This window comes from Hyperolius riggenbachi, chromosome 2, assembly GCF_040937935.1.
Source record: "Hyperolius riggenbachi isolate aHypRig1 chromosome 2, aHypRig1.pri, whole genome shotgun sequence".
NCBI lineage: Eukaryota > Metazoa > Chordata > Amphibia > Anura > Hyperoliidae > Hyperolius > Hyperolius riggenbachi.
This window is the reverse complement of record NC_090647.1, coordinates 98634726-98657228: the sequence shown is the minus strand read 5'-3', so window position 1 is coordinate 98657228 and position 22503 is coordinate 98634726. Positions and strand designations below refer to the sequence as shown.

At 43.9% G+C, this 22503-nt stretch overlaps 1 protein-coding gene across 1 annotated transcript in view; it reads right to left on the bottom strand.

Annotated features, from left to right (window-relative positions):
- The window catches only part of COG6 (component of oligomeric golgi complex 6), a 162589-nt gene that overhangs the window by 100163 nt on the left and 39923 nt on the right, over nt 1–22503 (bottom strand). Inside the window, exon 5 of the mRNA XM_068265035.1 lies at nt 5170–5281. Coding sequence (XP_068121136.1) covers nt 5170–5281 — 112 coding nt within the window. The remainder of the gene's footprint in view (nt 1–5169; nt 5282–22503) is intronic.

Sequence of the window (22503 nt, the reverse complement as noted above, 5' to 3'; positions counted from 1 at the left end):
TCCAGTGCTGCGTAATATGTTGGCGCTTTATAAATAAATAATAAATACTACACAAATAGAAAAATAAGTCCTGGAACCGTGGCACTGCATAGAACTTGCTTCATATAGCTTAAGAGGACCCCTGCCTAGAAAAGTATAATAAATATTGAAGGTGTAATTAGGTTATATTCATATATACTGTGCAAAAAAAAAAAAAAAAGCCAAAGTTCACAAATGGTACTTCCTGCTATAAAGTCACAGCGGTCACGCAGAGAAAAAATAATTGAAAAATCGAGGGCTGAATCACTGCGCTGCAGTGCAATTGCACAGGAGTGTAGTTCAAGTTCAAGGCAAGGTCAATGTAATTGCACAAAGTATAGCAATCAGAAATGAGGCAGAAATATTGAAGAAGAGTCACTAAGGAACACAGAGTATGACCAGTTCATTCCTATAAGCTGAACAGAATGGAGCAGCAGCACAGCAGCCTGGAGTCTATTCTGAGCATGTGATGGCAGAAATAATTCCATGTGTGCTACAAGCACAATCGGCTCATTCTATCGATCCACATGATGAGTGCGGTTCCATACACTGTGTCTGACAAAAGATGATATACTTTACTCTTCCACAAAAGAAATGATCCTCATAAGGAACCAATTCAAAGTAATGATAGAGTTACTGTCAAACAATGAAATGGAAATTGCTGTATAGGGGCCAGCAACAAGGTCCTGGGGGAGGGGCTGGGGGTATGTGGATGAATCCCACGACATGTTATAAGAATTCACTACAATGGATGGACTTACAAAACAAAGTATTAAAAGATCTAAAGAACAAAATGCAGTTAAAGCGGACCTGAATTCCGAACGTCCTCTCTGCTCTAAAAGATTCAAAACAGCATAACAAAAACATTTCTTTGTTACAGCTGATACAAATGCTAAAATAAATCTCCAGTGTTTCGACTTCCTGATTCATGGAAGCAGACATATTAACATCCTGTGCTTTCAAATGAGCTTATCTGCCATCTCTGCCATGGCAGTCATGTGACACAGGGGAGAGATCAGATTACAACTTGTGATTAGACACAAATGAGGAGGAATTAGACAAGCTAAACTCTCTAAATCAGGCATGGGCAAACTTGGCCCTCCAGCTTTTAAGGAACTACAAGTCCCACAATGCATTGCAGGAGTCTTACAGCCACAGTCATGACTCATAAAGGCAAATGCATTGTGGGACTTGTAGTTCCTTAAAAGCTGGAGGGCCAAGTTTGCCCATGCCTGCTCTAAATACATACAGGGTGCATTTCTATCTGTTTTGCTTCTGTTCTGTGCAAGAGTTCAAGTCTACTTTAAAGAGGAGCCAAGTTGAAAAAAAAATCTTTGACCATATTGTACCCACAACATCATTATTACTATAAACTGTAGGCTTCACCATACAATAAGTTACAATCGTGGTTATGCAAGATTTTATATTAAAATGTAATGTAAATTTTTTCATACTAGACATGATTCATTTTTTATTTGGGTCTGCTGTAAAGGACAACTGACTTAAGAAGTATATGGAGGGTCTCATATTTATTTCCTTTTAAAGAGACTCTGAAGTCTATTTTTTTTACCTGATTTTGTTAAACAATCCTCTTCAGCATTAATGCCCAAGTTGAATTGCCGCATCCCGTGGCAGATAGGTGATTTATTACTGTGAAATAGCCCTGCAAAGATCCCGGGCTCGCAGGGCTTTACATCTTTGAAGAGGCAGAGCTTTGCGCTGTAACTCTGCATCCTCCACAGTCAATCTCTGACTCTTCCCGCCCCTCTCAGTCTTCTTTCACTGAGAGGAGCGGGGAGGAGGCGGAGATCCGCGGAGATTGATTGCGGAGAGGCAAAGCTACAGCTGAAAGCTCTGCCTCTCCAGGGCAGCACAATCTGCGACCTGCAAAATTGTGTAACTATGCAGGTCGATTTCTCAGTAATAAATCACTCATCTGCCGCAGGGATGCGGTGATTCAACTTGGGCATTAATGCTGAGGAGGATTGATGAATTTTAACAAAATAAGGTAAAAAAAATAAATAAAAAGAGACTGCAGAGTCTCTTTAAATAATGCACATTGCCTGGCTGGCCTGCTGATCCTCTGCCTCTAATACTTTTAATCATAGACCCTACACAAGCATGGCGATCAATATAAAGCCTAAAGGGAACCTAAAGTTATAGTTAGGTCAGCAGTATATCTTACCTAGGGCTTTTTCCAGCCCCCTGTAGTCATCCTGGTACCTCGCTGTCTTTATGCTATACTCCCTTCAGTCGCTGTCCCCTCCGAAAACTGCATGCGAGTCCTGGCCACACGTGCCTCAACCGCATTCCCATAGCTGGGTGCGGTCTACACTTGCGTAGTTGGAACAAACTGCAACTGTATACAGCAGTTAAAAGGGAGGAAAGTGGAAAGATAGCGAGAAACCAGGGCGATTACAGGGGGCTGGAAGTTACACTGGGGACCTTGCTTTCATTTTGGGTTCCCCTTAAAGGACACCTGAGGTGAAAATAAACTAATGAAACAAACAATTGTATCTATCCACCTTCTCCTAAAAAAAATACTTTTTAGGATATTTCAGTTTTATTTTGTATTTAAATCTACTTTTTAAGTTTTTACTGTTTTATTGTTTTATTCATTGAAGTATGCCAGAGCTAAAATCTATGAAATATTGACCCTTTTTTTTATCTCTTTCCTGCTTTCAGAAGCCATTTTCTGCTAGGAAAGTGTTTTATAGTTGGAATTTCTTATCAGTGAAGGTCACACTGTAGTCTGACCCAGTCCTGACTCAGACAGGAACTACCACTTACATACCTGATGTTTACCTTAGGCAGAGAAAGAAAAAAAGGAACACAGCCTAGATATTTGTGTGCTAGGCACTGTACATACGCATGTCTATATCATCATGTCACCTCGGGTATCCTTTAAGTGTGACTACATTTGCAGCATGCTTGTTTCAGGTGCGATTCAGACATTACTAATACATGAAAGATCAGCAAGACTACCGGGCAACTGGTATTGTTTATAAACAATAAATATGGCAGCCTCCATATCCCTCTCTGGTCAGTTGTTCTTTAATAAATCTAGAGATCAAAGAATTTAAAGGACAACTGAAGCAAGGGGGATATGGAGGCTGCTCTATTTATTTATTTTAAAGCAATACCAGTTGCCTGGCTCTCTTGCTGATCCTCTGCCTCTAATACTTTTAGCCATACACCCTGAACAAGCATGCTGCAGATCAGGTGTTTCTGACAATATTGTCAGATCTGACAAGATTAGCTGCATGCTTGTTTCTGGTGTTATTCAGACACTACTGCAGCCTAATAGATCAGCAGGGCTGCCAGGCAACTGGTATTGTTTAAGAGAAAATAATTATATTAGCCACCATATTCTTCTCACTTCAGTTGTCATTTAAAGAACATACCTTACACAAAACAAAGGTGTAATTTCTGCATTGTATATGACTCTTAATTTAATAGGGTCAATTTGAAATGTCAGGCCAGATACACATGGAGCTGAGACCAAAGGCCTCTAAACTTTACAGGTAGATCACCAAGGAGACCTAAAATCAACAAAAAAGATCCAGTTTAACTTACCTGGGGCTTCTACTGCCCCCCTGCTGCCGCTCTGTGCCCATGCCGTGAAAAACAGATCCTCTGGTCTCCCGAAAATCTCATACTGCGCATGCTCGGGACGCGCCCAGCGACAGGAGCACGATCGAGAATGCGAGCAGCCAGGGCCGCGCAGGCACATTGGCCATCAACTGGCTGAGTTGCCGTAAATGAAAGTGAGTCACTGCGATAGAGAAGGTGCAGTGGGCGGAGTCACCAAAAATGAAACTGAGTCTCTGCGGGGGACCAGAGGATTGTTTGCAGGGCTGTGGAGTCAGTACAAAAATCGTCCGACTTCCCCTCAGACTCCTTCAGTTTATGAAACCACTGACTCCAATTCCGACTCCAGGTATCTAAAATGGCTCCGACTCCTCAGTCTATTACTTACCAGAGCGATGGATTTAGTACAAAAATCATCCGACTCCACTCCTCAGTTTATAAAACCACCAACTCCAAGTACCCAAAATTACTCTGACTCCAACTTCACAGCCCTGATCGTATGTCACGTCGCGCAGGCACAGGATAGCTGCAGGGGGGCCGGTGAAGCCCCAGATAAGATAAACTGAATTTTTTTCAATTACTTTAGGTTTCACTGTGATGTGATACCACAGCATGAATACTATGTCCACATTCTGACTCAAGTTTATCTTGCAACATAACTAGCATTAAATACTTTTCCTCTAAAACCAATAAGGAGCATGCAATAGCTTGCCCAACAAGTAGACCACGGGCTGCAATTTAGACACTGATTGAGTTACTATAATACTCTTAACACTAACCTCCCCCATAAATATCTCACTCTAACCTACAGCCAAGGTTGGGTTCAGCTACATCATCCTGGCTGGTCACCTCTGCTAATATCCTGGCTGCTTCTACCTCTGCTAATATCCTGCATTTTCAGTGCTTGGCTATACTATAGCTGAATGTCCACTATTTACAGTGCCCAAATGAACCTAGTGACAGTCGGCTATAGTATAGCCAAGAGCCCATTACTGTAACGCCTCTCATCCAAAGTGCCGTAGCCGAAGTGCTCCTACTATAGCCAAGCGCACATTACCACTAACATAACCACTATCAGTAGCCAGAGTTTGGCTATACAAAAGCTGAAGTCCAGCTTCAGTCATCACCGCAATCCAGAACCCTGCTTCGCATATGTAATAGAGGAACTCCAGCGCCTTGCGCTCAAATTCCCTTTTTGTCGCTGCCACAGCTGCTAATTACATTGGGCTTGATTCACTAAGCCCACCGCACTGTAAATATTCTGGCGGCTAAGTTAGCCAAGAGTTGAAGAAGGAAGTTTTTGAAATAGGATGACACCATTTATTGGCTAACTTACAAGAACTTAAAAGAAAGATAGTAAGCTTTCAGCCAATAAGCCTTCTTAGATGTTATCCCTGTAGAATAGAGTCTGAAGAATGGTATCATCCTAATTCATCTATTCTTTAATTTGAATAAATCAAAAAAAATGTAAACAAATTTCAGTTTGCAATATAGAAATTACTCTATTATACAGAAATGAGTTTGTAACAAGTATTGACTAAAAATCTGTATTTTTCTTACTTCAGTTAATGGACCTTCGTGGGTTCCACGTAAAATGCTCATTTCATCAGATGTTAGCTGGAACTTCTCCAAGAAGGCGTTTGCAACCTGGGCTCGAATTTCCAGTCGTTGACTGCATAAAAACACAATGAACAGTTTATTATAATTTTTCATGGAAAACCATTGTAAGACAGCAGTAAGGTTGGTACGTGAAAGTCAATGTCTTGAAGGTAACAGGCACTTTCAAGAGCACCCAGATAAATCCAAGCCTGTGGCACTTATAACACAAAAGCATCAAAAGCCAGGCTAATGACTGTCCTCTCTTCCCTTCAGAGCATCTACCAGAAAGTGAGGCACCCTATCACAGTGGCAGGCAAATGGTAAGGCTTGGTAGATGCTCGGCATGGTTTTGTCAAGGAGAGGTTTTGCTCCTGCACTGCATTAAACAAAGCACCTTGAAGCGGGATTGTCAGCCACAAAACAAATTCCATTTAAACACTGCTCTGTGTCTATTATGCATCCTAAAACCTTACCTTGCATTGCAAGCATTACAATCTATTCAGAAATGTTTCTTCTGTAATAAATCTTATCTCAGTCATCCTGGCTCTATTTGTTCGATTACCAACGAGAAGGAAGCTTGTCATCTCCCCTCCCACATTCCTGCTCCTCACTGATTGGCTGAGGGCAGTTCAGTGAGCTGCTGAAATCTGATCTATGCTTTGCTCACATGTGTTTACAAAGCAAGCTAGCTATGACAATTTCTAGGAGAAAAAAAAATAAGGGAGGAAATTACATCAGGATTGGATTGGCTTCAGTCAGAGGGAATTAAGATGGCAAATGTCTGAAACAGAATTCTCCTTAATTACTATATACAATTCACTGCAATCAAAACGTGGACAGTGCAATACATGCGTTATGTAAGTAGATCAAGTATTTATCTACTTATATATGTGTTTTTTCCCGGGATAGTATGGCTGTCCCTGCTGTTTAAAAGAAGAACATTACTGAAATATAGTAGTATTGGAAAAAAAAATCAATTTATTGCAAAGTGAGAAGGTAGATCACAAAATGATTGATCATTTGTTCATGTTTGATCAACCATGAGCCTGCAGGTACTCATCTTTACTGCTGGCAGATAAGAAATAAACCAGACAGCACCAACTGCTATCATCTATAGCCACACCCACTAATGATGCCATAGGCTAAAAGAAGATGCACAAACTATTTTTCACTGGGTATGCGTGGTTCAGAATCTGGGAGGCTAGAAGGGGAAAATCGAAACGAAATTGCATCAAAATCGCTATTGCGTTTTGTAGGGGAAAACAGCTCAAAGCTTGATGTATTCACTTTTTTTTTTTTAGCATCTAAAATCTATCCCTTTAAGCAATTTATATGCAAAAAGACAGTGGGAAAGTATAATTTATATTAACATTTTTTTCTCTACTTTTATCATACACAAGGATAACACATTTTGTCTCGGTTTCATACACTAGATGGCAGCATAGCTTTATCTGTGACCCAACAACACTGCCTCCGCATCTTTCATTTTACTTTATCGGATGATGACCAAGAAATAAACTACCAGCCTGCAAAATATTTCTATTCCAAATGACTATACCATATAAAATACAGGGCAGGCCTGTCCTGGATAAATGATTGCATTTTAAGCATACTATGTCGATAATCTACTTCTACGCTGCTGACATTACACAAGAGAACTCTTCATGTAGTTAGTGCAGTGATTCAAAACTTCAGAGGCCTCAACTAATTCTCAATGACAATGGATCAAACCATGCAATGCAATATTAGTACATGCAGCTTTTCTCCTGCAGTCCAGAGGATGAGTGCTTTCTTTTCTCGAGTTTAAAGTGGACCTGAACTCTTGCAGAGGACACAAGGAAAACATAGAAAAATGCACCCTGTATGTATTTATAGGGTTTAGCCTGTCTAATTCCAACTCATCTGTGACTAATTACAAGTGTAATCTGTTCTCTCAGCTGTGCCAGCTGGCTGCCTCGGCAGATCAACTAATTTGTAAACACAGGATAGAAGACACGGGATGTTAAAGTGACACTGAAGCGAAAAAAACCTTACGATTTAATGAATTGTATGTGTAGTATGGATAATTAGAACAATAGTATCAAAGAAAAGTCTTATATTCCTATTTTTAGTAATATAGCTTTTTTTATATAATATTTCATCATTCTCGTGTCAGAAAATCACATATTAATGCAGAGAGATTATGGGCTGGCTCCTTTAAGTAGTCAATAATCATCTCAGGCAGATATCGATAAGATATTGGACATGCTAATATTTGCAGTTTACAAACTGCACTCTGTATTTTAAACTATAAAATAGAGCAGAGCTAATGACCCTTTGAACTTTCCTGCAGCAAAACCTTATCTAAAGTAGTCTTTCATTGCTTTTCTGAAGTAGAAGTGCTTCAGAAAATAGGCCATCTTTGACCCAAGTTGGGTCGGAGAGCTCAAAAAAAGCTCTTTTGCATAGATAACTGAAGTTTCTTAACTCTTCCTGTACTGGTAACAATATGAGACTCAGATCTGTTCTATTTCAAGCTTCCATAACACTCCACTTCCCCTCTCAGACCACAACCTTCTTACCTTCTCAATCAATTCTTCTCTACCGTCAACTCCTCCAACACTACACCATACAGTCACGAGCAGGAATTACCGCAACCTGGATCTGAATTCCCTGACTGAGGCCTTGCAACCTCTATTTACTCTGTCTTCCTACACTGACCCTGAGGCAGCATCCAGTTACTTATTTAGTGTAGTCTCCTCTGCCATGAATTCAGCTGCTTCACTCACCACCACCCGCTCCCGCCGAACCAACCGGCAACCCTGGCTCACTGAACAAATCAAGCAGCTGAAAAGGCGTTCCAGGGTGGCAGAAAGGTGCTGGAGAAAGAGCACTGCTGTAGAGGACTTCAATCACTATAAACAACTATGCAAGAGCTCAGGGATGCCCTCACCTCTGCTAAGCAGTCTTATTTCTCCTCGCTCATTTCCTCACAGTCCCACAACCCAAAACAATTGTTCAACACCTTTAACTCCCTACTTTGTCCCCCACCTCCTCCCCCTACCACAGGTCTGTCAGCCGACGACTTTGCATCATACTTTACAGGCAAGATTGATGCAATACTTAATAGCTTCAACACACAACCATTTTTACCAGCTCAACTATCACCTATAAATTTCTTCTGTCCGCCTGCACCCTCACTCACTACTAACTGCCTTCCCCCCGTTCCACAAGACCACTCTCCCACTCTAATGCCGGGCATACACGGCATTTTCAGCCCTTATCAATCGAGCCGCTGATGGCTCGATTGATAATATCCGACAGGTCTGATGACCTGCCGGATAGATTCCCCGCTCGATCCCCGCTGGCGGACAATAGCGGGGAATCGAGCGGGTGATAAGCAGCGCCGGCGGGGATCGATCCGCGCGGACGAGCGGGGATGCGCCGGCATCGAGCCAGCGGCTCGATCTGGCGCATAATTGGCTAGGTGTATGCCTAGCATAACATCTTTCACCACACTCACTGAACAGTGTCTTTCCTACTAATCTCCAAAGCACATCTCACTACCTGTGCCCTGGACCCCATTCCCTTCTCACGAAAGTTGCTAATGACCTACTGGTAGCTAAATCCAAAGGCCAGTTTTCCATTCTAATACTCCTTGACCTTTCCTCTGCCTTTGACACAGTTAATCATGCTCTGCTCCTGCAGACACTCATCTTTAGGAATCAAGGGACAAGCACATTCCTGGATCTCCTCTCATCTCTCTGGACGCTCTTACACTGTGTCCTTCTCTAACACCAATTCCTCCCCACACCCACTGTCTGTTGGTGTACCTCAAGGCTCTGTTCTTGGGCCACTTCTTTTCTCAATCTACACTCAAGGCCTGGGACAACTAATTAACTCTTTTGGCTTCCAGTATTACCTCTATGCGGATGACACCCAAATCTATCTCTCAGCTCCTGATCTGTCATCACTACTATCTAGAGTCTCCGACTGTCTACGTAATGTTTCTGAATTCATGTCCTCCCGCTTCCTCAAACTCAACATGACTAAAACGGAAATTGTGATTTTGCCACCATCGCTATCTACACCCCCACCAATTGCAACCATAACGGTAGACAACACCCCAATAACCTCAACCACCAAGGCCCGCTGCTTGGGGGTTATACTTGACTCAGAGCTCGTCTTTAAACCTCACATTGCCTCATTAACCACCACCTGCTATTTCCATCTCAAAAAAATATTCTGTATCCGTCCCTTCCTCACACAAGAGGCCACCAAAATGCTTGTTCATGCCTTAATCATCTCCTGCCTAGACTACTGCAACACCCTGCTCTGTGGTCTACCGAAAAACAGACTAGCACCTCTCCAATCCCTTCTAAACTCAGCGGCCCGCCTCATTCACCTTTCCACACGCTCTTCTGATGCAGCCCCACTGTGCCATTCTCTCCATTGGTTACCCATTACCCAGAGGATCCAGTTCAAACTCCTGACTCTAACATAGAAAGCCCTCCACGAGTTGTCTCCTCCATACATCTCCTCACTAATCTCAAGATATTGTCCCCCCACAACCTTCGCTCCTCCCAAGAAATTCTCCTGGTCTCTAAGCTGATCACCTCCTCTCATGCTCACATCCAGGACTTTACACGAGCATCACCCCTTATCTGGAACTCTCTTCCACAGCCTGTACGTCATGCTCCAAACCTGGACATCTTCAAAAGCACTCTTAAAAACCACACCTTTTCAGACAAGCTTATAACATTCTATAGCCCTTATTTACTTATCTGTTCACAATGTAATCAGAGGCAAAGGGTCACTGCCTCATCCATCCTCCACCCCCTTACCTAGTGTGTCCCCCACTACCCATTAGAGTGTAAGCTCGCAAGGGCAGAGTCATCCTCCTAATGTTTACTGTTTTGTAACAATATTTGTGGTGCTTGGAACTCTGCTGTACATTTGTTAGTTGTATCTATGTTCCCCTTGTCGTCTTATTGTGCTTTGTGAAGCACTGCGGAATATGTTCACGCTATATAAATAAAAAAATAATAATAAATAATAATAATAATAATATCTTTGCTACTAATGCTCTATTTCTTAGCTGTACTACACTTACAATTCATTATCTCATAAGTTTATTTTCACCTCAGATTCCCTTTAACAATCTGTCGCAGATAATGAGATAATGAAAGTGTTTTAAGTGTAGTACAGCTAAGAAATCTGTCTGCTTCCATGAAAATAGGAAGTGCAGATTTATTGCACAATATCTACAAGCTCTATCAGCTGTAACAAAGAAATGTTTTTCTTTAAAGGGACCTTGAGCACTCACTAAAAATGAAATTGTGACTTACCCGGGGCTTCCTCCAGCCCACCGTAGGCCGCGAGGTCCCCCGGCATCCTCCTGGCTCCTTTCCTGGTCCCGGCTGGCGGCTACGTTGTGGTACGACTTCAGCCTGAAGTTGTCAGGCCTGCTTCCTGCTCTGCCGATCCGCGTCATCACACTGGCCAGCTATACGCTGGCTGGTGTGAGAGCCCTGCGCGGTTCAATATTAGAGAACCGCGCATGCGCATCACGCTGGCTGGAGTGATGACGCATAGCTAGCCAGCGTGATGACGCGGATCAGCAAAGCGGGAAGCAGGCCTGACAACTTCAGGCCAAAGTCGTACCATAACGGAGCTGCCAGCCGGGACCGGGAGAGGAGCCAAGAGGATGCCGGGGGACCTTGAAGCCTACGGTGGGCAGGAGGAAGCCCCAGGTAAGTCACAATTTCATTTTTAGTGAGTGCTCAGGGTCCCTTTAAAGGTTATTATCCTGTTGCTTATCTTAGAGCAGAGAGGAAGTTCTAAATTCAGGTCCCCTTTAAGAAAATGAGTTCTTAAAATCGGAGCCATGTTTAAATGGGTCATTTTGTGAAACTCAAGGAAAAAAAGCGTTTTCTCTTCCCTTGGCTCAGTCAGTACATGGTTCACGGCGGTGTCTTGGGATGCTGGCAGTGATGTGGAATGTACTGATAGATACTATGCTGCCTCATAATTATGCATATAAAATCGAGGGGGAACAAAAGTTCCATTGAAAACTTAAGACTAGCTGGAGGAGGACAAAAGTAGCAGATCATGGGAATGTCTCCCTGCACAGACCCCGCTTACTGATCTCAGGAGGGCCCTAATGAAGCCTACTCCCCAGTCTGGCCTGTTTCCATAGAAACCAGATTCCGGTGCAACTGCCCCCCTGCTGTTAGGAAAATGATGGTCCATTTTCTGAGGCACAGACTACAACAGAGCTCCATACATTGTGATCACAATAAAGAGCACAGTGACTTTTGCTTCATTGACTGTTGCTTGTTAACACGGATTCTGCATGGCTGCTCTCTGAATTATGGCACAGTTATTTCACAGACGTGTTAATGCCGGTAATTGTGTCAGGTGGGGATTACATGACGCTGTGAATGAAAGAAGAACAACTGGTACATTTATTAATGTCCTCTGACCAAATGTCACTGCCCTGGTGTATAACATGCAGCATGCAATATACAATGGCTCGTAATCCATTCACTTTTTCACCTCCAAGGAGATTATTTTTCCATCTTCTGTTTAAAATAACTTTTCAGCACTCTGCAATTGAAAAAGTTGCAAACAAAATAGGTGAAAAAGTACTAGCAAAATTAGAGTATTTGTTCTTGCTTGCTGGTGGCTTAAAGAGGAACTCCAGTGAAAATAATGTAATAAAAAAAAGTGCTTCGTTTTTACAATAATTATGTATAAATGATTTAGTCAGTGTTTGCTCATTGTAAAATATTTTAAATCCCTGATTAATATTCTGACATTTATGACATGGTGACATTTTTACTGCTGGCAGGTGATGTAGCTGCTGCTTGCTGTTTTGGCAGTTGGAAACAGCTGTAAACAGCGATTTCCCACAATGCAACAAGGTTCACAGACAGGAAACTGCCAAGAGTACGTACTCAGAATTTCTTTGTGGGAGGGGTTTCAACACAATATCAGCCATACAGCGCCCCCTGATGGTCTGTTTGTGAAAAGGAATAGATTTTGCACGTAAAAGGGGGTATCAGCTACTGATTGGAATAAAGTTCAATTCTTGGTCGGAGTTTCTCTTTAAAGGACATTTCACTGATAAAGTGTGAAAATATCACCTAGGAGAAAACTTGAGATAAGGGCCAAAAAGCCTAATCAAATTCATTGGTTCACACTTGCTTAAAAAGAAATATACCCGTTTGGGTAATTGGAAAAAACTCCTCTGGGGATACTTACCTCAGAAGGGGAACCCTCAGGATTCTAACAAGGCTTCCCCGTCCTCCTGCGTCCCTCCATTGCAGTGCCGGGACCCCCAAATAGCAGTGAGGTTAATAATTCCCCACTGCGATCCCATGCAGGCACACTAGCGGCTCTTCCTTCGGGTCTAAGGCAAAAATAGCCAAGCTCGATCGATCCGCTGAACTGCGCAAGCACCAGTCCTTTGCGCCTGTGCAGTAGAGCGGATCGAACGGACTCGGCTATTTCCGCCTTAGACCCCAAGGAAGGTGGGGCTCACACTGTTTTGCTTTTTATGTTGTGTCTGTTTTTATTGAGTGTTAAAGAGAAACCATGACCAAGAATTGAACTTCATCCCAATCAGTAGCCGATACCCCCTTTTACATGAGAAATCTTTTTTTCCTTTTCACAAGCGGATCATCAGGGGGGTTGTATGGCTGATATTGTGGTGAAACCCCTCCCACGGGAAACTGAGGACCATGGTCTTGGCAGTTTCCTGTCTGTGAACCTCATTGCATTGTGGGAAATAGATGTTTACAGCTGTTTCCAACTGCCAAAAAAGCAAGCAGCATCTCCTTCCAGTGACATCACCTGCCAGCAGTAAAAGTATCACCATGTGATATATGTCAGAGTGTACATTAGGGAGAGAAAAGATTTTAAAATGGGCAAACACTGACTAAATCATTTATACATAATTATTGTAAAAATGAAGAACTTTTTTTATTACATTATTTTCACTGGAGTTCCTCTTTAAAGGGAAGGTCCAAGCAAAATACAAAAAATGAGTTTCACTTACCTGGGGCTTCTACCAGCCCCATGCAGCCATCCTGTGCCCTCGATGTCACTCACTGCTGCTCCAGTCCCCCGCTGGCAGCATGGCGACCTCGGAGGTCGGCGGGCCACATTGCGTATGTGTTTCCGCATTCCCGCTAGTGCAGAAATATTAACACATACATTTTTACGCGTTAGTGGTTTAATGCGTACATTTTTACGCATTGATCCACTAACGCGTAAAAGTGTATGTGTTAATGTTTCTGCACTAGCTGGAATGCATAAAAATGTACGCAATGCTTCCCGCCGACCTCCGAGGTCGGCATGCTGCCAGCGGGGGACTGGAGCAGCAGTGAGTGACTACGAGGGCACAGGATGGCTGCATGCTGCTGGTAGAAGCCCCAGGTAAGTGAAACTCATTTTTTGTATTTTGCTTGGACCTTCCCTTTAAAGTGGATCCGAGATAAACTTATATTTTGGCATAATTGTGTTCCTTACATATAGTTTATAGAGCATTCCTCAAGCCAAATCCTTTTTTCATTTTTGTTTTATTACCCTAATTCCCTATAAACTAAACAAGCCTCGCCCACAGCTCCTCCAGTGCCTAGGCACTCTGAGTTCCATGTAGCAAAGGCTCATGGGAGCTCAATCTGGGGAGGAGGAGGTTTTTCCTGAAGGAGAAGGATGAGGCGTTACCAGCCAGAAATTTCAGAGGCATGTGGGTGGAGAGGGCAGGAGAGGGGAGTGGAGTTTATACAGGCTGAGGGGTGGAGATGCAGATCAGCTTGCCTCTGTGTAATGATGACAAGCAGAACATGGCCGCTGTCATTTTATCACAGGAAGACAATCATATACTGTTGAAGCTGTTTGCAGCTAGATTTTCTGTGTAAACTATCTAAACTTTATATAAGATATACAGTATAGACAAGTTACTTGTTATAGTTATTTTTTCATCTCCGATCCACTTTAAGGCGGTACCATGTCATTTTATGTGTATTGGTGAATCAATAAAATCTGATTAACAGGGTAAAAAGTGCTCAATTGCAGCCCCGTTATCTTTATTGCTATATTAAATAGAAAACTGTATGGTAAAGCGGGATTGTCAGCCATGAAATGCAATTCCATTTACCCACTGCTCTGTGTTTATTAAGCAGCCTGCAACCTGACCCTGCAGTGCAAGCATTCCAATATAATCATAAATGTTTCTGTTGTAATGAATCTCATCTCAGTCCGCCTGGCTCTATTTGGTACATTGTGAGGAGAGGGAAGCTGGTCATCTCCCCTTCCACATTTCTGCTCCTCACTGATTGGCTGAAGGCAGCCTCAGGGGAGGAGGAAATTATATCAGGATTGGCTTCAGTCAGAAGATGGAAAATGCCGAAACAGTTTTCTCTTTATTTACTATATAAAATTCATTGAAATTAAAAGGTGGATAGTACAATACTGTTATGTAAGTAGAATGTGTATTTATCTACCTATATGTGTGGTTTTTTTTTCCTGTGATAGTATGGCTGCCCCTGGTGCTTTAACTACCTAAAGACCGCCCCACGCCAATGGGCGTGAACGCGGCGGCAGCCCCAGGTTTACTAACGCCAATTGGCGTCAGGTTCTGGAGCCGGCTACTGAAGGAGATCGTGCGCAGGCTGCGCGCGTATCTCCTTCTCGGGAGGCGGAGCTCCGCCCTACCTTCAGTCGTAAATGCCGTCTATTTACATGTCCAGCGCTGCGATCGCAAGCAGCGCTGTACTGGGGACAGCCGTGTGACACGGCTGTCCCCTCCATAGGCTGGACAGTGATCGGCTGTCATAGGCTGAAGCCTGTAACAGCTGATCACCCTGATTGGCTGGCGGTGGGAGGGAGGGAGGGAGCAGGGGAAAAGAAATGTAAAAAAAAGGCTATTTTTATTTTTTAAAAAATGAAATAAATATTTATATAAAAAAAAACCTAAAACAAATGTGGAGCGATCAGACCCCACCAACAGAGAGCTCAGTTGGTGGGGGGGAAAAGGAGCGGGGGGGGGGGGGGGGGGGAAGGAGCGGGGGGGGGGGGGTTGAATCACTCGTGTGCTGTGTTGTGCGGTCCTGCAGCTTGGCCTTAAAGCTGCAGTGGCCAATTAGGGAAAAAACAGGCTGGTCTTTAGGGGGGTTTAACACTGCGGTCCTCAAGTGGTTAAAGGGTTGGCTTCCTTTCTCATAAAGGAACCAACTTTGATGGACAGAAAAAAATATAACAGTTGGCCATAAGAAGTGAAACATTTAAACAGACTAATAAACTAAATGTTGTTCAATTACGATCCCTTTTTATGCCATTCCATTAATTTTACACGCTTATTAAAATATCATACAAAAATCGGTATGTGGTCACCTTAATGACCCTTGTGTCCCTTGTGCAGTCACAGGATATGGCAGCTACAGATGTTTGCAGAGTCTTTGGAAGCTAAAGCACTTTCAAATCTGCACAAGCTGAGTAAATAGAAGGAATAATAGTTGTGGAGCCACAATCAATGGATCTTGGTGTTTGTCAGGTCATGCTTTGCGTATTAATTAGAATAATCCATGAGTAAACACTGAACACTAGAGGAGGCCTGACTATTACAGGATCATGAAACCTTATGTGTAAAAACACTGTTATATGCAAGAGGTACAGGCAAACTGTGCATGTAGCTTTTCCCACATGGGTTAGGGGTAATAAATCTTTTAGCAGTTTTATTCTGGACAAGAAGTTAAAGAGGACCTAAACTTTTACACTGGAGGGAAGTAAAGCCATGTTTGTATTTAGAGATAACAGGCTTTCTAATTCTCCCTTATCTGCTAGTTATAAGTCACTGTAATTTGAGCTGTCACCTCTGTCTGATCTGTGCCATGTTGACAGTGTATATGTAAACACTGGAGACCCTGTAAAGGTGGCCATACACTGGTCGATTTTTCCATCAGATCGACCAACAGATAGATCCCTCTCTGATCGAATCTGATCAGAGAGGGATCGTATGGCTGCCTTTACTGCAAACAGATTGTGAATCAATTTCAGCATGATACCGATCACAATCTGTGGAGCTGCCGCCCCCTGCATACATTACCTGATCCGGCCGTTGCGAGTCCCCCGGTCTCCGCTGTCTTCTTCTCTTCTAGAGGGCGGAGTACTGTTTAAACTTCCTGCCAGGGCAGGAAGAAGTGAAGCCTGCCGAACCCGGAACCCAGCGGAAAAGAGGACAGCAGAGAGAGCAGGGATACGCGCCGGCTGGAACAGGTAATGTAATTGCCGCTGTATTGCATCGGTCGTTGGGCATTCGAACGCCGCTATCGACGCACTCCCGACCAACCGGCGATCGAGCGAAATCTTCACAGACAGGAACGCCGGGAACGATCGATTTAGGTCGGAAATCGATTGTTCGGTCAACATTTGCGCAACGATTTCACAGCAGATCCGATCACAGTGATCGAATCTGCTGTATATCGGCGGGAAAATCGTTAGGTGTATGGGCCCCTTAACCCTGTATGTGCTTCCATGAATCCAGGAAGTAACTGTTACTGCTTACATTTCTCCACATACGGTAGATACTGCTGTTTAAAGAATTGTTTTTCTGTAAAGGATATTATGAAGATGCTTATCTTTTATGCTGGATCCACACCATACAATTTTTCAGCAGATTTATCTGCCCGATCGATTTTTTCCAGCATGTCCGATCTGAGGATCGATCGATTGTATGAGTGATTTTATGACCGATTTCCGTTTGTTTCTATGGAAATCGGTCATAAAATTGATCGAACCTCAGATCGGACATGCTGGAAATAATCGATCGGGCATGTATGGTGTGGATCCAACATTAGAGCAGAGAGGAAGTCCTGGGTTTAGGTCTGCTTTAAGGCAGGGGACATCACACACGGTTTTCCCGCATGCAGAATCAAACTAGATGTGACAGCCAGGTTAATGAATGGGTTCGGTCAGACTTTAGCGAGCTTCCCACATGCAGAAAGAAAACTTGCTGCCTGCAATCCTTTTGCGCACACCGCATGCAATTCCTATTGCCAACAATCAGCTGCTGGTAGCTGACATGTGAGAGACACACACATTAAAAACAAAAAATGCGATAAACCCCAGCTCTTTTCCGGGTACCCAAGTGCGATTCCTCCCCAAAGGGTACCTGCCTTGATAAATCACATGCTGAGGTAGTAGGGTACTAACCCTACTAAGAAATTGTCTTAAGTCCCTTTCTGTTTTCCTTTATTGCAAGTTATCCAAGTACATGAGGCAAAAAACAGAAGGTTAAATTTAGCTGTTTTTAGCTGTAATCTATCGGTAATGTTATGTATTTTCAATATCGGCCCACCCAGTGCTCCACTTGCCCAGTAGTGCTGCAATAAGTACTCTTTTTCTGCACCATAGAAAAAAAAAGGATAATCTTCCAGTTTTTATTCCATTATCATCCAGGCTATTTGGTGTTGGTTTTCTCCACCAATGTTTTGCTATGTCTCTACAGGTATTGTTTTATTTCCTGTAGTTTATTTGCACTGAGAGCTCTCTGGAACTCATATTCACAATTCATAAAAAGTGATTGATGGGTGATCAGTGGGTGATTAGAGGGGAGAACAGATGTAAACAATGCACTTGGGAGGTGATCTGAGGGCGGGTCTGCGGGCGATCTGAGGGTGTGGGCGGGTGATCAGGTGCCCGCAAGGGGCAAGTTAGGGTCTCATCTGATGGGTGGCAGTGACAGGTGGTGACAGGGGGTGATTGATGGGTGATTGACAGGTGATCAGTGGGTGATTACAGGGGAGAATAGATGTATACAGTAAACGGGGGGGGGGGGGGTCTGGGTAGGATCTGAGGGTGTGGGGGGGGGGGTATCAGGAGCCCCCAGGGGGTAGTTTAGGAGCTAATCTAAAATATAGCGTTGACAGATAGTGACAGGGGGTGATTGATGGGTGATTAGGGGGGTGATTGGGTGCAAACAGTGGTCTAAGGGGGTGATCAGGGGGGCAGGGGGACAGGATCAGTGTGTGTGTGTGTGTGTGTGTGTGTGTTTACATGCACAGCTGCCTCCTCCCCTGGTGATCCCTCGATCACTGGGACCACCAATGGAGGAGGCAGCCTGTATAATACACTTTGTATACATTACAAAGTGTATTATACACTTTTTATGGGGCAGATCGGGGGTTATCAACCCGCTGGCACTGCTAATTGGCCGGCGAGTTGACGCTGCGGGTGGGCGGAGCCTAATGCCGGTGGATGTGCACGCATCTATGTGCGCGATCCCCGGCTGATCAGTCCCTCAGGTGCCTCCGCCGATCTGCGTTACGCGGTCCTGGGGGAGCCACTTTGCCACCGCCAATTAGTAGTGGGTGGTCGGAAAGTGGTTAATATGTTTTGCACTGTACATACACGTTTATCTCATATCACGTCGCCTCGAGTACACTTTAAACTACCAAGCAAGCAGTATCTCCCTCTGTGCATATAAGTATTAGAAAAAAAAACAAAGCAAAAACTTTAAAAGCTCATCGGATTGTTAGTGGGGGTGTTAATAGATGATGGAACTTGGTGCTGTCCGTTTTCCTTTCTTATTCGCCAGCAGTAAAGAGCCACTATTAGTTCTGCTTTAAAGGAGTACTGTAGGGAGGTCGGGGGAAGAAAAAAGAAAAAAAAAAAAAAAAGGAGTTGAACTTGCCTGGGGCGGCTAATGGTCCCCCGCAAACATCCGATGCCCGCGCAGCACTCACTGATGCTTCGGTCCCCACCACCAGTTAAAGCCCAGTACGGTCTGCGCCTGCGCAGTACGCTCCTGGTGAAATCAGTGGGAGCACGGTCGCGCAGGCGTAGTGGTTTTCCGACTTAAAAGTCGGAAATTGCAGAAGTGAACCGGAGGCGGGGCTGGAGCATCGGTGAGTGCTGCGTGGGCACAGGATGTCTGCGGGGGACCATTAGAAGCCCCGGGTAGGTTCAACTCTTTTCCCCTTACAGTATTTTGTTAAATAAATTGTTTTGATAAAGTAGAGCATGAGAGAGACATGGGCAGATTGGCATCAGTGAGTTACAGAAATAACAGCGATGATCTCATCCCCAGACAAGCTTGTTCTCACAGCATACAAACACTTACAGAGCTGCAAAAAGCAATTTTTAAAGTCGTTATGCCGTGGTCCCACTCTAGCTTCATTTTACTTTGTAATAAGCCCACAAGTAATTAACTGAATCAACGTTTGGATGGAATAAGCAATTTTCACTTACACTCTTTCTTCACATCAATACCACCTATAACAGTATTTTTATCTGCTGTGAAGACAAGAATATTTTCCACTGAATAATTTCTTCAAGCAGCAGATAAGACGATCCCAGCAAAACTGAGTAATGGAAACAACTCCGCAGACTGCTAACAAAATACAAGATCTCAGACTAGCATTTTCCTGCAATGGTAGATCTGCAGACAAGGCAGTTCCAGCACAGAGTTGTGCTACAGCAACATAAAGACAAATTGCTATACATTGTTGTTTTGGAAGCATTAGGACTGATAGATTCAGGGTAGGAACACACAAGGCAGAAAAGCTAGCTTGCATAAAACACTGGCATTAATGCGTATAATGTAAGTCAATGGGCCGCATGAAAAACGCATTTGTTTGCGTTCTGCAATGTGCGTTTTTGAAAACGGTGAACTTGCTGCGTATTTTTCCAAAATGCACGTAAAACGCACATAATGTATGTCAATGGCGATGCAGAGGTATATAATTGTATTGCGTGTTTTTAAAAAAACAAGTTTGATGATGTATTTCCTCTTCCTGTTGACTTATATAAAATGCATAGAAAAACGCATAGAAAATGCACAAGAATGCACTTAAGAGTCATATGTGCAAACTCAAACGCAAGCAAAATGAATGTGCAAAACGCAAATACACTCAAAACACATATGCAGCAAAATGCAGCCTTTCACACAACGTCTTATGTGTTCCCAGCCTCAAGAGGATCATTTAAAGAGAACCCAAGGTGGGTTCTAAGAACGCTATCGGCACACAAAGGCTGGGTTTGCATATAATGCCCAGTCTCTGTTGCTATACTGCTGCCCCCCAGGCCCCCCCCTGCGCTCTGCTGCCCCCCCCCCCATAAATCAAACGCCGAGCTAGCGACACGCAGCGTGTCGCAGCCAGCTGTTTTTCTTTTGGAAGTGTCACTCTCTGCCACTCCCCCACCTCGTCCATAGCGCCGCTCCTCGCCTGCGTCCCTTCCCTCCCCGCTGATTGGAGGGAAGGGACGTGGGCGGGGAACGGAGCTATGGAGGAGGGGGGGAGCGGCGATACTGACACTTCCAAAGGTAAAAGCCGGCTGCGACATGCTGTGTGTAGACAGCTCGGCATTTGATTTATGGGGGGCAAGCAGAGCGCAGGGGGGGGGGGGGGGAGGGCAGCAGTATAGCAACAGAGGCTGAGTAGTATATGCAGACCCAGCCTTTGTGTGCCGATAGCGTTTTTAGAACCCACCTCGGGTTCTCTTTAAGCTATTCAGAAGGCATTGCACAAGAGCTTTAGTGGGCTTGACTGAATCGCACGCAATGCAAGCACTAAACAGGTGCATATGCTCACTGGCTACCCATAAAATGGAGAATCCCATTCAAAATTGGCATGCTAACGTACAAATCCCTACACGACCTAGGTCCCAGATATCTGAAGGATTTGTTGCAACTGCACCACACTTCCCACATCTTTAGAACAAAAGCTTGACCACCCCAAGAGTTGCAAAAAACCATTGGAGCCAGAGCTTTCTGTCATGCTGCCCCTTCCCTTTAGAAGGCCTTGCCACACTCAATAAAGACAGCTCCAACCCTGGACACATTTATATCATAACTGGAAAGACACCTGTTTTGTCTGGCATTTATGATCACAACTTGTTTTCTTCTGTAACACATCACAAACCGCAACTATGTACTTATCTGAGACAAGCTTACAGGCTTTGGATCTGAAAAGGAGAAAAGCGCTTTACAAATGTTTCGTCGTTGTTGTTTGCATACAAAGAAGTGCTGGATCCAATTGCAGGAGAATTGAGATGAGAATATAGACAGCTTAGCATACTTATCTTGCATTTTCTTTCCAGCAAAATAATGTGATTCATGACTCATGATTCAAACTGTCTGTATTGGTCACAAGATCCGTATATCTGGTCTAAAAATTGTCAAACGTTTTTGTGTGCTCTCCTCAGGTGCAAACAATTATTTCATGAGTGATTTCAGCTGGCTGAGGCCTATTTCAATGTACAATGGGAATGTAAACGGTTTGATAATGCAGATGGTGTCATTTGATGCTTGGTAAGACCAGGAGAGGGAATATTAAATCTACTACATGGAATTAAAGGACATCTCATACCAACATGATTTTTGGGGAGTTAAAGGACACCTGAAGTGAGAGGAATACGGTGGTTGCCATATTTATTTATTTTTTTAGCTGAAGAAGTGTCTGAATCACACACCTGAAACAAGCATGCTGCTAATCCAGTCAGACTTCCCAGAGAACCTGATCTGCATCCATATTCAGGGTCTATGGCCGAAAGTAGAGGCAGATGATCTGCAGCAGGGACGGTTCTCTCATGAAGCAAGGTGAAACATTTGCATCAGGTGCAGAGATCACAGGGGCAGCATGTTTGTACTGTGTTTACACTAACCGAATGCGGTCAGAGTAGGGGGAGATGCGAGAGGAGAGCGAGGTGAAGAGGTCATCATTGGGGAAAAGCAGCTTGTGCTGTGTGAGGAGTCTGACAGTAAGCGAGGAGGTGGAGGCAGGAGAGCAGCAGTGTTTCATTTGACTTGCACAGCAGAAGGGAGGAGGTGGCACTACTGAGGAGGAATGGAGTGGATGAGGGTGAGCAGTTTGTTTGTCACAGACTCACAGCCAGCCAATGTGCTATTGTGTTGAGCTGCAGCATGTGAGAACATTAAATGAAGCAGAGTAAATTGGCGGGTGATGTGTGATCATTCCAAATCGGGGAAGGTGGGGTTGGGGTAAGGGGTGTTGCATCGTCACAAATTTGCCTCAGGCAGCTAAAAGTCTAGAACCAGCCCTGATCAGCAGGACTGCCAGCCAACTGGTATAGTTTAAGAGGAAATAAATATGGCAGCCTCCATATCCCTCTCAGTTCAGGCAACCTCACTCTTGCTATTTAAAGATAATTTTGCACGCTCTTGGAAGGGAAAGATGGTGTAAGGGTATCATTATCCAGAACCATTTGGCATTAGCCTGCATTCTATAAAAAACACGACTTACACCTGCCAAATGCTGGCAATTTTGGGGGATCTCATTAGCCAGAAAT